This window comes from Durio zibethinus, chromosome 13 (assembly GCF_047325235.1).
Source record: "Durio zibethinus cultivar Kanyao isolate XHJ-2024 chromosome 13, ASM4732523v1, whole genome shotgun sequence".
NCBI classification, from domain to species: Eukaryota; Viridiplantae; Streptophyta; class Magnoliopsida; order Malvales; family Malvaceae; genus Durio; species Durio zibethinus.
Window position 1 is genome coordinate 7,208,215 of NC_143174.1, and position 18,809 is coordinate 7,227,023.

General features: G+C 30.3%; 2 protein-coding genes across 3 annotated transcripts; one reads left to right on the forward strand and one right to left on the reverse strand.

The window, feature by feature from the left end:
• Positions 1-1,031: 1,031 nt before the first annotated feature.
• Positions 1,032-2,257, forward strand: LOC111302757 (polyubiquitin 11-like). Its single transcript, XM_089742832.1, has one exon. The coding sequence runs from the start codon at positions 1,136-1,138 to the stop codon at positions 1,823-1,825; it is 690 nt and encodes a 229-aa protein (XP_089598958.1). The 5' UTR covers positions 1,032-1,135; the 3' UTR covers positions 1,826-2,257.
• Positions 2,258-3,690: 1,433 nt separating this feature from the next.
• On the reverse strand, positions 3,691-5,780 carry LOC111302756 (Tetratricopeptide repeat (TPR)-like superfamily protein). 2 transcript variants are annotated; one of them, XM_022898559.2, is made up of 2 exons: positions 5,611-5,737; positions 3,691-5,489 (listed from the first exon to the last, which is right to left on the reverse strand). In XM_022898559.2, the coding sequence occupies exon 2, from the start codon at positions 5,434-5,436 to the stop codon at positions 3,976-3,978; it is 1,461 nt and encodes a 486-aa protein (XP_022754294.2). In that variant the 5' UTR covers positions 5,437-5,489; positions 5,611-5,737; the 3' UTR covers positions 3,691-3,975. The 2 variants fall into 2 exon arrangements, with proteins under 2 accessions (XP_022754294.2, XP_022754293.2); XM_022898558.2 differs by having other exon boundaries at positions 3,691-5,780.
• Positions 5,781-18,809: the final 13,029 nt, after the last annotated feature.

The window sequence follows — 18,809 nt, forward strand, 5'->3', positions numbered from 1 at the left end:
TATACAATTGTAGATTAACTAATTTTTTTAATTTGGGAACTAATAAAAGTTATTTAATACATGTCTGATTAATAATTTAATATATTTAAATTATATTTAGTGCATAAAATGATAAATAAAATAAGGTAACAATTATTTTATATAATGTTTAGTTTGTATTTAAATAAATAAATAGTATTACGAGTAATTATCCTCTTGATTAAGTTTATTTAATTTTTTCAAAGGGACAAATTATTTTTAATCATTGGTATTGAATTTTTATATTTTATTGTATCATTAAAAATTACGTTAATAAATTAAATTATATAAATTTTAAAAAAAAATAATTTTGATTAATAAATAAATTATTTTATTTTAATTTTTACACACATCAAATATAAAATAAAATTATTCTATTTTATTTTATTTATAATATTATTTTATTTTATATTATTATGATCTTATATATAAAATACATCGTTATTAAATTTCTTGATTTGGGGTGCACGACACTTGTGGTATAGCAAAATTGAATCGATTTTTAAAGTTAATTGCACCGCAAGTGCATTTTAATAGCATTTTAAGAGGAAGGGTTTAGTTAATAATTAGCCCTTTGAGTACTTAATTATCTTACATGAAACTTCTGTGTTTGTATTCAATTATAAATTTTTATTATTGATTTTAATCTTCCTTTTACAGTATTCAGTTTCACTTACGGTCAATTTTGTTAGAGCCAATTTCATCTTCAATCCAGAATCTAAAAACTTCGTTTCGGGGATGTACCAAGTAATTTTTTTTATTTGTTTGTCACTCTTAAAATTCTTTTTCTTTGGTGGACAATTTTTTTTTTTCGGAAATTTAAAAAATCTTGGGAGTGAGCGATGACGCTGTGCTTTTGCCTGCGCTGTAAGAAATCCTAAGACCCGTGCGAAGCCACCTTAGCTGTCGACAATTGATTTTAATTCTGGTAACATCCAGAGCCCATTGGTTTGGATTGGATTTCCATTTTCCAACTCCTTGGTCCAGTGGCTAACCTTTTCTTCTATATAATAATCAAATCCCCTTTTCATTGCCCTTGCGTACGAGCAAAACTAAGGATCATTTTCGACGATCTAACTTGCTTTCATTTGCAGAGTATTTCTAGTTCCTTTTCAAGATGCAGATTTTCGTCAAAACTCTCACCGGAAAAACCATCACCCTGGAGGTGGAGAGCTCCGACACTATCGACAATGTCAAGGCCAAGATCCAAGACAAGGAAGGCATCCCTCCCGATCAACAGCGCTTGATCTTTGCCGGGAAGCAACTCGAAGACGGCCGAACTCTCGCTGACTATAACATCCAAAAGGAATCTACTCTCCACCTGGTCCTCCGTCTTCGTGGCGGCATGCAAATTTTCGTCAAAACCCTGACTGGGAAAACCATTACTCTGGAGGTCGAAAGCTCTGACACCATCGATAACGTCAAAGCTAAGATTCAGGACAAGGAGGGGATCCCTCCAGACCAGCAACGGCTCATCTTCGCCGGCAAACAACTCGAAGATGGTCGCACCCTTGCGGACTACAATATCCAAAAGGAGTCGACCCTTCACCTTGTTCTTAGGCTTCGTGGAGGTATGCAGATTTTTGTGAAGACCCTGACCGGAAAGACAATCACTCTGGAGGTGGAAAGCTCAGATACAATCGATAACGTGAAGGCGAAGATTCAAGATAAGGAGGGGATTCCGCCTGATCAGCAGAGGTTGATTTTCGCTGGGAAGCAGCTGGAGGATGGCAGGACCCTTGCTGATTACAATATTCAGAAGGAATCGACTCTCCATCTTGTGCTCCGACTTAGGGGCGGTTACTGATGATGGGTGTTTGACTTTTTCTGGTGTTGTCTTTTAACTTTTTCTAATGTTTGTCATCTCTCTGGTGTTGTCTTTTAACTTTTTCTAGCGTTTTTCTTTTATCTGGTGTTGTCTTTTAGATTTTTCTAGTGTTTTTCTTCTTTCTGGTGTTTTCTTTGCCTTATAGTTTTCATTCCTGGTGCGAGGTTTGGCTTTAAACCAATTCAAAGAAGGATTCTCCTCCTAAATATTAGAATAACTTCTCTTCTGGTTGTCAATCCGTTTATTCCATTTCTATTGATTTGGAGTCTGCAGCATCGTAAGGGTTTTGGTTATTGGAATTCCAATTCCAGTTTGTGAAGATCAGCATTTGACTCTAAATCAGACCCATCTTGTGTTCTTCTCAGTTATTCTTTTGCTTTTTAAGATATTGAGATGTTTCAGTTTTTATTATTTTGGTGAAATTTCTGGAAATTTGCTGCCACATATTCAAACAAAGGAAACAAATTGTTGAGGAAAATTTGCATAAAAATAAAACATTATAGCCAGAAGGTATCCGATTCCAGTCTGATGTCCTTTTTATTAAAAAGGGATATAGTACAGGCACTGAACAGCGACAGCCATACTAAAAACCCAGTAGCACAATGGAAAAGGGGAATAAAAATTACTACATTGTTCATAGTTGATTGAATACAGCTAGAGCATTTGCCAATAAACAAGGATTTCCAACGGAATTAAGTTTCTAAAAACCCTTGCACATATTTAGTAGCCTCACAAGACAATCATACTGTCTATTTCAGAATATCTTAAGCCCAAGCCAATTTATCTGCTTTAAAGTTTACACACGCTAATGGTGGTTTTCCTATCTGCCTGCTTCATGTTCCAAGCCATGAAGCTTTGCTTCTTGCCCCGAGTAACCATTACCTTCTGCTTCTTATTGTGAATAGGCTGACCCGACAATCTACAGTATCATAGTTGAATAGCAATCTGCAGAATTAGTTCATGAGTGAACAAGTTGATACCATTCTCACAATAGCTTATAATCTTTAGGCAAAGCAGTCGAGAGTTAACTGTCAAAGGATTTCAAATAGCTTAAATAAACTCATAAAGGAAAAATTATCCTTTTTTATTATATAATCATAGAAACCTCTGATCATTCCTTCCTTTCCTAAATTGCTACTCAATGCAAGTTAGTTAAGGTATTTGATATGTCAATTAGAAACATTAACCACAAACGATAATAGTTCCAACCTCTAATTGTTTTGAGAATTTGAATTGATAGGTTTCAAACCAGACAGTAAGGGACTGTTAAGTTCATGATTCTCCAACCTGTTTCTCTTCAATGAATTCACTTAAGAGATCACAATAAATTAGAAGCAAATAACCCCAGCAAGTGTCAAGTTAATCTATATTCTGTTAAAGGACCAAAAATTACTTGAAGCTTAGAGCACGCCACATAAATATCAAGGTAATGTTAGGCATGCTTATCTCCACGATTCAATATTTTCGAAATTAATACCTTACTGTTAGAATCATCAAATGGCAGTCAGTTTAAGTAAACGTCACAATCAGGAGATCCTCTGAACAGCTGAAAATGAATCTATTTGTGCCATTATACCCTGATTTCTGATTGTAAACACAGTGGATCGTGGTTCTGAGAGAAAGAATAAAAAAACTAAACAAACCAGTAAATTTAAGCTATTCCAACCATGTCAGCATTGTCAGCATTAAGGGAGTAGTTCTACGGAAGAGATAAAACCAACCAAACCAGTAAATTTAAGCTATTCCAACCACTTAATCCTAGACAATACTCTTAAGGGAAGAAACAAAACAACCAAATGGGTACAATAAAAAATAGTAATGAACTTCAAATATAAATCGACACATGTTGAACCACTGTCTTCTTATTCTCACTTGTGGAGGAAAAAAGAAAGAGAAAAAAAAAATCTACAAGGAAGTTTGCCTTCCAAATGTAAAGTATAAAGAACCCAAAAATGCATCCCCCAAAACAAAAAACATTGTCTCAATTGATTCATGTAAATAGATGCATATAGATGACAACAAAGAAATTGACACAGGCCTCACATCAACTAATGTCAAAAGGGGGGAAGGCTAAAAATTTAAAGTTGAACATCTGAATGTTACATCCATTTCCTAAAATCAGCAAAGATTTAAACTTCAGTGGCTGCTTCCCTGCTGTCCGCTCCCTCAGCTTCCAGCTCCTTAACTGCCTGTATAAGACCTCGGGTGATTCCAGGAAGATACAAGCCATTCTCCTTCATTTCATTGAGTAGTTTCTCAGCTGTTTGCCAATCTAAAGCCTTCAAGCAAAGAGACTGGATCAATTTATTGTATTCATCAACATTAGGTTGGACCCCAAAATCCTTCATCTCAGCCAAAAGCTTCAACGCCTTGTCAAACTCTTCAATTTTGCAGTATCCACGAATTAGAGTGTGATAAGTCACCGGACTCAGCTTCGTATACTTTTCCTTGGCTTCTAATAACATTTCAAGAGCCTGATCCATCTGGCCACCATTTGCATAACCACTCATCACAACAGTATATGTGTAAACATCAGGTTTCAACCCCCTGTCCTCCATCAGTTTTATCATCTCCTTTGCTTTGTCCATATCCCCACCCTTTGAATAGCCATGGATAACTGAATTAAAAACTGCATTTCCAGGGGGTGGGCCCTGAGCGATCATTTTCAGAAGCAATGTTTTTGCTTCATCAACATTCTTCATCCTACACAGACCATGAACAACAGATGAGAACAGCTTGATTGCATACTTCCTTGCTTCTCCAGAAAAGCCATCCAACATCTCCAAAGCTAATTTCACTGTTTCATCCTTCTTACAGAGTGAAATGATCAAGAAATTAACAGAAGACTGGGGCAGCTGCTTGTTTTTCTCCTCAGCCAAAAAATAAACAGTGTGAGCATCCTTAGCCTTACCCCCTTTACAAAACCAAGATATAATCTTTCCCACTTGCTCACCATCTGGCAAGCTCTCCCTATCAAGCATCTTTTCACATACAGACCATGCCCAATCATAAAAAGACCGTCGACAGAGAGCTTCAATGGTGAAATAATAAGTTTCCTCATTCGGGACACAACCAAAATCCCCAAATTTATCAAACACCTCCATCGCTGCCTTTCCTTTACCCAACTTCGAAAACAAAGCAATCAACTCATTAAGAACATCCACAGTCAAAACCTCATTCTCTTTCTCCCCAATTTCCTTAACCAAATCCCATAAATTGTAAGCATTCTTCTTTCTAAGATCACTGCAAATAACTTTAACAAGGGAATCGACAACAGAGGTAGTCACTCTACACCCAGGTTTTTCCATTACCCACTTGAAAAACCTGATCAAATTTTCACCTAAAATAAATGGAGTCTCAAGAACTTTGACAACAAAATCTTCATGCAAATCTAAAGCCATAGCATCAAGACTTGACTCCAAAGACCCATCAACTCTACTTTGCAACAAAGACAACACATTTTCTAACTTGTTACAATCAATCTCATTAACTTGGGTCTCTTCTTCCATGTCATTTTTGGCACCTCCAGGGACAAAACTGTCAATCTGGGTCTCCTCACCATCAAAACCCTCAAAAGAGGGAACTTCCATGGCATTAGTCTCAATCCCAATGGAAAAACTGTCCAACTGGGAATCCCCATTTTCTGAAAAACCCAGAGATGAATCATCACTTGGATTTGCAGAGAAATGAGAGAAGAAACGATGGATTCGAGAGAGTGAGGTTTTAGGGAAGGAATGGAAAGGTTTTTGAGTTTCAGATAGAACCTGGTTAATTTGGGTCGCACAGAACTCCCGTGCTCCCACCTGCCTGGACCTTGCTGCTATTGACCTCCACATCTCTTCCGCTTTTTGTTGTACGAACTTCCAAGCTCTGTAAATGTGCAAAACCCTAACTCTCGAGGTTTTTAGTTTTGGTTGTTGTTTTCTTCACCGGATCAGTATAACCCGAATTGCTTATTCCTATTCGGGTCTTATCCAAATATTTATTTATTTATTTAAAATTTTTATAATCTACCGTTAGTTTCAAGTTTTATCTATTTAATTCAACCGAAAAAATATTTTGTGCTTAATCTTTAAGAATTCGATTATCACTACTCATTTGACAAAATGAAATTTTTATTATTTAAACATTATTTTTTATTAAAAAATTATTTTTTAATATCATAAATCTCACTTAAAAATGATACTTACCAATTCATTGTTATTTTAGCTTCGTTTTTATTTTATTTTATTTTATTTATTATTTGAGTATTTTTTTAATTATTTGAAAAAAAAAAGATTTAAATTATCTCCCTTAAACATAGATGCATTAATTGACCTAAATACAACTTTCGATTCTGTTTTTTTTTTTTCTTTTCTTAATCAACAAAAATCTATTAAATTGAAATTTTGTGATTAAAATAATTGAGAAATGAATGCATCATTTATTTTATTTTCAAACATAAGTGCCTCCTACTCTTGTTCTATTTATTTATTTTTTTTGAAAAACTTTTTAATATTTTTTATTATCATTAACATGTATATAATTTTCATGTAAAAAAATTAATTTATTGGAGAAATATTTGTATTTAATAGTTTTTTGTGAATTATCTTTAAAAGTTATTTGAAATCATTTTTTTACTAAAATATTTAATGAAATAATTGAAAACTAAAGAAAGAAAAAAAATAACGGATTAGCAAATTTTTTTTCGGTGAATACAATAAATAAGCCCTTTTACCCTCAAAAAGACCCGAATTATCTTTTTTGTTATTTGTCAATTTTAGTAAGATTAACGTTATTTTATAAACAATGATACTCTCTTTTTTTTTTTAATATCAAAAGATGAAAATATTCTAATTAATTTTTTTTAACTGAAAAACTAATATAAATTAATTAATCAAATATCCTTTTTTTTCTCGAATCAAATATTCATATGTCATATTTTTATTGTTTTAAGAACATTAATTAATTCAATGGCAAAAAATAAAAAATTTAAAGTGCAACTCAAATGATTTACCTAACTCTTCAGAGAAATGGGAATCGATTTTTAATATTTACGATTTTTTTCATCCTTGATTTTTTTTTTTTTAAGAGTGCGTTGATTGAAAATTTTAAATTTTTGAAAATTTTTGAAATACAAGTATTGTAAAATGTATCAATTAAAAATAACAACATATGTAATTATATTGTTTAGATAAGTATTATTTTAAAAAATAAATACTGAAATTTGATGATATAAAAAATTATAATAAAAAATTATTGATGTTAGGGATAAAAAATATAAAAAAGTATGAAATATTGATATTGTTAGATTTGTAAAAATTAATAAAGAATATGAAAAGAATAAAAAGTAAATTTCAAAATGAGTTTTTTAATTGGAGCTGAAAAAATAAAAATTACTTAAAATATATAGTAAATATTGATATCTTATTAAAAAATAAAGAAATTGACAAATTCTCTCTCTTGAGGTGTTATTTGAAAAAAAAAATTTTTTGAGTCCTCCAAAATGAATCATTCAAATTTAAGAAATTTTAACAACTTCAATTTTTATTTTACAAAATAAAGTAATTTTATTTTAATATTTTGAAAGTTTCTCCTGATTATATAAAAAAAATGCATATCATTAATAATTGCAAATAAATGATATAATATTTGCATATCATATGTAATTTCATACATGATATGATAACATATGCCCAAAATCAAGGATCGCATACACAATAAATAAAAAAAAATTAATAAATAAGGTACATAATATGAAAAGAATAAAAAGTAAATTTCAAAATGGGTTTTTTAATTGGAGTTGAAAAAATAAAAATTACTTAAAATATATAACAAATATTGATATCTTATTAAAAAAATAAAGAAATTGACAAATTCTATCTCTTGAGGTGTTATTTGAAAAAAAAATTTTGAGTCCCCCAAAATGAATCATTCAAATTTAAGAAATTTTAACAACTTCAATTTCTATTTTACAAAATAATGTAATTTTATTTTAATATTTTGAAAGTTTTGCCTCATTATATGAAAAAAAATATGCATATCATTAATAATTGCAAATACATGATATAATATATGCATATCATAGGTAATTTCATACATGATACAATAACATATGCCTAAAATCAAGAATAGACAATCAATTTCAAATTCACTTCAAATAAAAATTTAAAAATTATCCATCTCTCCATCGTGTGTCTAAAGTTTCAATTTCCAAAAGTACATTATAATTCTTTACTCTAATAATATTACTCATTTGAATTTTGGTACCTAAATTACTTTGTGTCCATGAAAGTTAGTCATAATATCTTTTATTCTTTTAGGAACCTATACTTATCTAATTCTAAATAAGTACTAATTTGATCATATCTTAAGTTATACAACTCCAAATCAAAAACCGTTTGAAGATTTAGAAACTAGATTTAAAGGGCTTTCATACATATAAAATTAATACTAATTCATTGTATATGAATTATAGTAAATTTTCAAAATTACATCTTTGTGCAGTTTTTAGACAATTGCATAGTATTTAGTAAAAATTCAAAATCTTATCTTAAAAAATTTAGATTTTGATTTTGTTTAATCCATTAAAAAGTAGACTCAAAGAGCTTTCCAACCATATAAAATTCAAATATTAAAACTTTGTGAATTAATAAAGAAATATAAAACAAATTTAATGTTGGAAAACATTGTTATTATAAAATAACTTTCTTAAATTAATATATTTCGCAAAACCAATATTATCAAAATTGTATTGAGTCCAAAATGAATAAGTTCACTTTAAAAATAATAATTGGACTTTCATTTAAGTTCAAACAAATAATCTTTAAAGATAGATTTTGTTTAAGAAATATAAAAATAAATAAAGCTTTGTTTACACTTTGAAAAACATATTATTTATTTAGTATCAAAAATAATAAAATTTAAGAACATATACTAAATAAATTTTTTTTAAAATCTTAATCAAGCTTATTTAGCTTAATGTTTTGTTATTTCGAAAGAATGATCAATTCAAAGCTAATAATTTGTTTTAAGATTAAGTGTTTACCATTGCAACAAAAGCTATAGCTGATAGTGAAAGTGCAACTTTATTTTTTTATTTTTTTTTTATCACAGAGCCCTGTACTAAGTGATATATAAACATAAAGGGTTTTACAAGACCTTTTTGGGATACGTCACCCATTAAACCTTGGCAGGTTAGGCCACCACACACTGAAATCCTATCCATTATAGGATACCTCACTTAGATGGACCAGCATACCGAGTCCTTAAGAGAGATTGCTCGACCCTATAATCCAACAATTTCTCCCTCTAACGGCACCTGGGGGACTCAAACCTACAAACTCACTTTGATACTAGTTTTCAGGATAAAACACTTACCACTACACCAAAAGTTAAAGCTGTTAGTAAAAAAGCAACTTTATTTTCTTATTCTTTTTGGTAATGCAGTGCCCCGTACTAAGCGACAGATGTATATAAGAGGCTTCGTAGGGCTTTTTTAAAATACCTCACCCATTGTACCTTAACAAGTTAAGCCTCTATACATCGTAATCCTATCTGTAGACATCAAATTTTATCTGAATCTACTAGATTAAATTTTGTTTTTAAGTTTTGTTTATTAATATTGAAATTAATTAATAATTATATATAATAATTAATAAAAAAATAAAAAAAGAGATTGGGGTGGCAATGGTGCCTTGCATGACACCACTAGCCACCCACCCCACTGGCCACTCTCATACCCTATCCCAACCATACCCTGCACTACCAGAACCCTCACTAACCATCACTTACTCTACTCACCTCACAAACATTGAAACCTCAGCTCCTTAAAGCACCAAGCTCCCTTCCAAAAAATGTGGGAGACATAGACATAGACATAAACCCAGTAACCCAAGCTTTCCTACACTTAGCAAACCCTAGTTCTCACACCCAAAAAAAACCTCAGCTCTCACACTTAAAAATCATAGCTTTCCATCACTCACACCTATCAGAAAGCTAAAAACCCAAAACACCAAGCCACAACAAAAAAAAAAAAACTAAATCCACAAAAAAAGAATCATTCCCGTAAGGAGTAACCAGCGCCGACCTACCTGTAAAAACAAAAAAAAATCATCAATTTCAGTTTTTATAAGAAAAAAGATCAAAAACTTTAAGCCTTGATCTACGCCAATTAGGGCTATTTTAGACGAAAAAAGGCCAAATCTAGGAAAAAGGTGTTGAGAAAAACTTTGGAAGCTTTTTGGCATTTTTCGACGATTGTATGGTTACCGACAACCACCAGCGGTGACCCTAGGCAGCAGTCGGTACAATGGCATGGCGCTGGACTCCAATAGCGCTTCAAAGGATTTTTTGGGTTAACAAAAATTTTTTTTTTAAAGAGGATTTGAAATGAAGTAAAAAAAATTTTGGTTTTATATAGAAGATTAAAACCCAAAACGATGTCATTTTAGTCAACAGAAGGATCCACGTGCTACCCTTGACCTAATCCAAGCTCCGCGCACCTGACTCGCGACCCGTTTCTGTTTTAGCTTAAAATCGATCCAATTGAACCAATATCAAATCGTGAAAAAACTAGTCTGAACCACCGAAACATCAAACCAATTAGACTAGCCTAAACCAACATTAACTGGACTTTTGACCGGTCCGATTCTATTTTTTTTTAATTTTTTGAATTTTTATATATTATTTTTATTTTAGATTTTATTATTAAATTTATGCATATTAAAATGTGTAAATTTGCTCAGATAAAATTTTTTTATTTTATAATAATAAATAAATAAATAAAAGAGAATAATAATAATAAATGATAAAAAAATTTTAAAAAAATAATTGATAATAGTAATAAATTTTTTTTCTTTTTCCTACATAGATGTTGGAAAGAATCAAAATATTTTTTTAAAAATAATTCTGCCTAGATGTTATAGAATTATAAAAATATATATATAAAGTATAAAAAGATAGTAAATAATAAAAAAATAATAAAATCAATATTAATAATAACAACAATAAATTTTCATAAAAAATAATACATGAAAAATTAATTTTTGAAAATCATAAAAACCAAACTTACTTTGAAAGTTTGCCTAAATATTAAGAATCTTTAGAAATATTTGTGTTTTCTTTAAACTTTAAAATCAAAATCCTAAAACTAAAATCCTAAACCTTAAATTTTAAAACCCTAAAATCCAAAAATCGAAAAACCTTAAAATCCAAATTGCAAAACCCAAATCCCTCTAAAACCCTAAAGTCCAAAAATCAAAAACTATAAACCTTAAAATCTAAAACCCCAAAACCTTAAATCCTTAAATCAAACCTTAAAACCCTAAATCATAAAACCAAAAACCTTAAAATGAAAACCCTAAAGCCTTTGAAGCCTTAAATTTCAAAACCTTAATATCTAAAAATCGAAAAGCTCCAAATTTTGACATTTAAAACCTTCGAAACCCAAAACTCAAAACGTTAACTTAAAACCTCACTTATGCCCAAAACTCTTCTGAAACTTTAAAGATACGTGTGAAAATCTCAAATGGAGTATTTTGTTCTTGAATACCGCCTAGACGATGGGATATTTAGGAAACTTTATTCTAGTAAGTTTTTCATGCGAGTCCTTAATTCGTTTTAACAATAGGGTTAATAACTAATTAATAATAAAAGTATAATAATAAAATGGGATCTTAAATATAACTTGTCACACATAAGCTCTGTCTAGATGCTAAAAAGTTAAGGTGGTCTCATTATATTAAAGAATCCATTTTTTTTAATTGCATTTCATCACCTTACATAACATCAATTGGCATACATATGTCATCATATTATTGTTGGCATTCATTTCGCATTTCTCTGTCTTTAATTTTTATTTGTTACATGATAATATCATTATTTACTTTCTCATATAAAATGATTTACAAAACAAAAAAAAAAGAAAAAAATATTTTTTTTAGGCTGTGATATTATAAAAAAACAAAAATAATATTTTGAAGAAAATAATTCATGGTACTCTGCCTAGATATTGAGAGTCACCAACAATCATCTTTCATAAAAAGTGTTATTTTCCTTTTAAGGAATATTGTGTTAAATCTTAAGTAAAAAGAGTTATTTTAAATTCTACCTAGATGTTAGAGAATTTTAAGATAATTGATTAACTTAAAGATTTTCTCAATATTTCTAAATAAAGAGTTTTAGCAAGAATTTATTTTTTTAATGAAAAAAATTATTGTTAAATTTCAAATCGAAACCATTTCATCCAACATCCAAAATAGCGCATGATTAAATGGTACCAATTTATGGGCATTGTGGGGGTGTTAATCATTTCTCACGCGTAAGTGACTCTTGGACCCAACTTGGTTTTCATAGACTGAAATTTTATCTTTTTGATAAACTTTAAACCGGTTTTTATAGTTACATTAAAAAGATAAACTTTTGGGTGATCCATCACACTATAAAAAAACTAGTGACGACTCTTCTTATTTTTTTATTTTAAAATTCTTTACGTTTGGCGGTCTCAAAACTGTTACAACAACTTGGTGACTCCTTTGGGGACCTTTGAGAGTTAGAAAAAAATTTTAATTATGTACTATTAATAGTTGTTGGATTTAATTGGTTTCATTTTATATTTAATTTAATTCCCTTTATTTTAATTTGTCAAAATATATATACATACAAGTTAATAAATAAAATAAATTGTATGTTATTTATTACTTTATTTTGATTCTGTGTTTATGATTTATTTATGTTATTTTGATTAATACATTACTTTGCACACATTTTGCATATTCACTTGCATGCATAAGCTCTAGACCCGGGCTCTTTTCTTTTTAGGAGGAAGTAAAATAGTTACACTCTTATGAGGTGATAACCTCCGCATTTATTAGCGAAATACTTTCACTCAGATTGAACTATTTCCATTAGTAGCCTATAATGGGTGAAGATTGGGGAGCTTTATTAGTCTATAACGGATGATGATATGAGGAATAGTTTGGGAACCTTTAGGCATATAAATCCTAACCCAACATATCATAAGCCATATGAAGCTTGCCTAGGGTAAAGCCCTGTCAACCTTTTTATAGAAATGACCTAAAAATGTATTAAAATTTGAAAAAATGGATAATAAAAAAAAAGCATTTTCTTTAAAAAAAATAAATCTTCTCTTAACAGGTAGTTCATTCATTTGGTAATTGTCCAAATTTTACATTTTCATAAAATATTTTAGAATAAAATGGTTTTTTTAGCATTATCCAACAAGCAAAAAAAACAAAAAAATTTTAAAAAAAGTTTTCAAAAATAATTAAAAATTTTTCTTAAATTCTTTGTTTATTGGCCAAATAAAAATTAATTTTCAAGTCCTAGTTATTTTGTTTTTCCTTCTCAAAAAAAAAAATTTGTATTTTGTTTCATCTTTCGCATTTCATACATCATAATACATAATACATGTATCCCACCCTATGCACATCAAAATAGGATAATATGAGCATTCTATCCCATCCATATTAATGGATAGTACATGCATCCCATGTTATGCACATGTTGATAAATGATACATGCCTTCTATACACATCTTAATAGGTAGTGCACACACTCCATTTCATTACATATTTAAAGGTAGTGTCAGTTTCACGATGTTGGCATAACACAAGCATTGTATTTCATGTAAAAATATAATGTGCACTTGATAAGTTCATGCATTCCATACAAGTATGTTGCATTAGTCATAGGTATACATCCATCATTCATGTAAGTATGTCATTGCATTTCATACATATAGATTCATGAATAGTAGGGTCTTATGGAATATACATTGCATTTCATATCATACCTTCCCTGCAACATAACATTACATTCCTTACATACACATTCATAATTGACGAAAATTTTCATTTGGGTCCTTATACATATAAAAATCCATTGTCATAGGCATATATACATTTCATGACATTCTTTAGTCATCATATTCATGTATTCATAAACATACTTTATGTGTCATATAAGTTAGAAATTGTTTTTGTGGCATTTATTCAATAAGGGCAATAATCTAGAATTTTTTATCTAAGTCTCGAAAAAAAATGCATGTCTTGATGGGAATTAGAGTGACAAAAATGTGAGATCAATTGGAACCAAGGATCAGTGCTTTAGAGTTAAATCAAGAGAAATTTTGGCTCAAGCTTTGGGACATAAAACAATAGATTGTTCAATTGATAGAAATGGTTAAAAATAGCGATATGGTTGAGTTTATTACTCCTCAAAGATCGTTGTCACTTTCATCAAGTCAAAATCAATCGGTTTCTGTTAGTTCTAACACTTTTCTAAAGCATACTAAGGCATTGGGTGATGTGAAAAATGACCAAAGTTTAGATGAACTTAATAGAGGAATGGGTGAACTAGCCATGCAAATGACTGAGCTCAAAAGATTGATTTCTAAGAAAAGGTCATTAGCTTCAAACAACCATCACCAATTATCCTGAGTCCAAACCTGTACCTAAATCCTTCTTATGACTACTTCTAACCTCCTTTCTAAGAACCTAGGTTTAAGCCCCTCAATTTCATACAATCTCTAAGAATTTCACACCTGAATGCACGTCCAATACCTTATATTTCACAATCGTTTGTTCAGCACACAATCCCATCACCATTTTTTTAGCCCAATCTTCAACCCAGAGTTTCTCAATTCACTTTGAAACCAATTATATCACCACTTTTTTAGTAAAGCAAATCAACCATAGGACAGAAAAACTCTGGTATCACCAAAGAAAAAACCCTTATTGATCTAATACATATGTCTTACATAGAGTTATACCCATTACTCCTATAAAACTACCTCATTGCCCATATCCCTATCCAACCTCATAAACCACCTTTCCCCAAATTGTATAACCCTAATGCCCGATGTGAATACCATCTTATTACCACGAGCCATTCTTTAGAAGACTACACAGCATTGAAACATAGGATACAAAGTTTGATGAAAGTCGAATCTAGGAGTTTTGACGTCAAAATAAAGTCAATTGTTCGTAAAAACCCTACATTGATCTATGCTGAGATAGCAAGCAGTGCTACAGGCAATAGTAAGATTGGCCAAGATGATGAACAAAAAGTAAAAGCTTTTAAAGCAAAGAGTTGTCCTCTTAGCAATTATAGTCAACTATTTTTGGATTTCTTAGGCGAAACAAGAGGGAATGGCAGCAGGTCTAGCACTTTTTAGCCCTAGCCCTCGAATGGTTCATGATGTGTAAATTTGATACTTTTGAGAATGAATGGAAACCTTTTTTTACTTGAATTTTCTATAAATTGATGCCTTTGTCCACTTTTAATAATTGTATGTCTAAAAGAGCCTGTGAAAAAAAATGTTGATTGTGAACATGCTTTCATCGAACTTTAAAAATGGAAAGAATGTCTTTAGATAACCCAGCCAAAATATAAGATGGAACTCAAGTTTTTATTCTTTAATAATAATAAAATTTGACTTGCATATCATGCATCATCTGTTTGAATTCATTATTTTTCATGCTAGTTAAGAATAAAAAATGATGATTGTGAAGCTTTTGTTAAACCTTCAAAACGAAAAGATTTTTTATGATAAAATTCATGTCATGTATTTTTTACTTTTGATAATTAATAAAAAGGTTCAAGGATAGCTATCCTAGAAAATGAGATCAGTTAAGTCTACGCATTTATAGCACTCGAGCTAGTACCAAAATCATAAAAAATGAAGATGCAAGTTAGATGAATAGAATGGAATAGGCTCAAAGAGAGATCAGGGAAACCGTTACGAAAATGCAATAGAACGTGAATAGACAATTGGCAAAACTAAAACAGATGTTAGTATAATTAACAAAAGAAAAAAGAATTATTGAAACACACAGAGCAAGAAAGAAAATAGTTGGTGAAGTACCATTGTATCCATCTGGGTTCACATATGTTCAAGACTCCTATATGTCGTAAGCACCTTCAACAACTCATCAACTTTATATTGACACTTTTGTCAAGTTACCTTCAATTCATATAAATGTCAATCTTGGGCGTACTCGTTATGACCTTATTGTTGTTCCTAATGTGGATGATCTTAAAGAATTGAAGAAATTGAAAAGGGTATCAAATTCATCAAGAGATATAATGATGAAGGATAAATATAACCTATTGGAAAGGAGATTGAAACCAATTAAAAGCCATGATGTGTACGAGAATGTTAATGCCAATGAACTTAGTCTAGTGCCTGATCTTATTATTCCATCAAAATTCAAAGCCCCAGATTTTGAGAAGTATGATGAAATGAAATGCCCTTTAACACACATCATCATGTACTATCGAAAGATAATAAGCCACACTTATGATGATAAGTTATTAATCCATTACTTTCAAAATAGTCTCACTAAATCTATATCAAAATAGTATGCTCATTTGCATCGAAATAAGATTTACTCTTAGAATAATTTGGCTAGGGCCTTCTTAGCACAATACAAACATGTTGAAAGTATGGTACCAGATAGGTTATCCCTACAAAACATGAAAAAAATGGTACCAAATTCATCAGGAGATATAGTGATGAAGGATAAATATAACCTATTAGAATGAAGATTGAAAATAATTGAAAGCCATGATGTGTACGAGAATGTTAATGCTAATGAACTTAGTTTAGTGTCTAATCATGTTATTTCATCAAAATCTAAAGCTTCAGATTTCGAGAAGCGTGATGGAAAAAAATACCCTTTAACACACATTATCATGTATTATCGAAAGATGATAAGCCACACTTATGAGGATAAGTTATCGATTCATTATTTTTAAGATAATCTCACTAGTCTATATTAAAATGGTATGCTCAGTTGGATCGAAATAAGATTTACTCTTAAAATGATTTGGCTAGGGCCTTTCAAGCACAATACAAACATGTTGAAGATATAGTGCCAGATAGGTTGTCCCTACAAAACATAAAGAAAAAGTTAACAGAAACTTTCAAAGAATATGCACACAGATGAAAATACATGGCAGCCCTAGTACAACCACCTTTATCAAAGAAAGAAATCGTTGTTCTGTTTGTCAATTTCTTGAACACTCATTATGAAAGAATGATCAAGAATGTCTCATAAAACTTTTTTGTCATAGTGATTTCTAGTGAAATTATAGAAAATGCAATCAAGAATGGTATGATTAAATTAAAAGATGCAATAGATGTTGAAGAGAGAAGTACATTAGAAAAAAATAAAAAAAAAGTGCAAGCAGTCAAAATAGAGGGGCATCTACCAAAGAGCTTTATCCCATACAATCTTTATCCTATTCATCAACCTTGTTACCCTATCATAGACAATATCTCTTAAAACCCATATCTTTGCCAACCAAGCCAGCATTTAGGCTTTTTAATAAATTTTCATCCTCAAATGACCATTCATGATCTTGTCTCCACACTTGAGCCTACCACCCGACCAACAAAGAACCAAAAGAAACCAAGGAATGATCGAGAAAAATTATCAATCTCTATTTTTTACCTTTTACCTTTGCTAATAGAAAGTTAGTATCTCACTTCTATGCCTCTAAAAATAACATCAAATCCAACAACAAGGAGTTATGATCCCAATGGCAAATGTGATTATCATATGAGAGCAATCGATCACCAAAAATTTGAAATCATTTTTTTATTATTGTTGTTATTATCAATCATTATTATAAAATAAAAAATATTTATTCTAACAAACTTAGAGGTATTAAACATGCATAAATAAAAATAATAAAACCCAAATAATATAAACAATATATAAAAAAATGAATAAAAAATAAAAAATTTTACCTGAATCAGATCGGTCAACACCAGTTTGGGCGGTTCGGAAGGTTCAGCAGTTCAGTCAATGTTTGGGTTGATTAGCAGTTTGGTCAACAGTTCAGGCAATTTGGATGGTTCGATCAACAGTTTGGTTGAACTAGTTCAAGGTTGGCTGAAGGATGGGTTGTCGGGTCAAATGCGCGGACTCTAGGTCGGGTCACGGGCATGTGCAAAATCCTCCTTTGGTTTAAGATGGTGTCATTTTAGGCTTTGGCTTTCTATATAAAACCATTTTTTTAGTTCATTCTATCCTTCTTACCAAAAAAAAAATTCATAAGAAAATTATGAAATGATTATGAAATAAATTAGTAATAAGAAATTTTTTCCTGCCAAGATGTTGGAGGAAATATAATAGTTTTTTTATAATAATAATTCTGCCTAGATGTTAGGGAATTAAAAAAGTTAATAAATTAATTAATAATTTTATTAATAATAAAAAAAATAAATTAACAACAAAAAATATATGAAATTTTTTAATTAATTTTTAAAAATAAAAAAATCAAACTTGCTATAAAAGTCTGCCTAGATGTTGGAGATTTTTAGATATGTTTGCATTTTTTTTAAATTCAAAACCCCACAAACCCTTCAAGCCCTAAAACAAAACCCTAAATCCTCTAAACTCTAAAACCTCAAACATTAAAATCGAAACCCTAAAACCTCAAATCCTAAAATTGAAACTCCAAATCTCAAACTCTAAAATCAAACCTTCCAAACCCTAAAATTAAAACCTTAAATCTTTTAAACCCTAAAATCAAAACCCTAATCCCCAAACCCTAAATCAAAACCTTAAACTTTCCAAACCCTAAAATTCAAGCCCTAAAAACCTTAAAACACAAACCAAAACCCTAAAATCTGAATCTTTAAAATCTGAAACCCTAACTTTTAAAACATCGACCTAAGCTCTAGCTAAGGTCATCTCAAAATCCTAAGGACATGTATAAAAAATTTTTATTTTAAGAAATATTGTATTAAATCTTAAGCGAAAAGAGTTATTCTAAATTATGCCTAAATGTTGAAAAATTTTAAGATAATTCTTTAACTTAAAGATTTTCTCAATATTCCTAAATAAAAAATTTTAACAAAAATATACCTTAAAATGAAGGAAATTAGTATTAAATTTCAAATTGAAACTATTTCATCAAACATTGAAAATAGCGTATAATTAATTGGTAC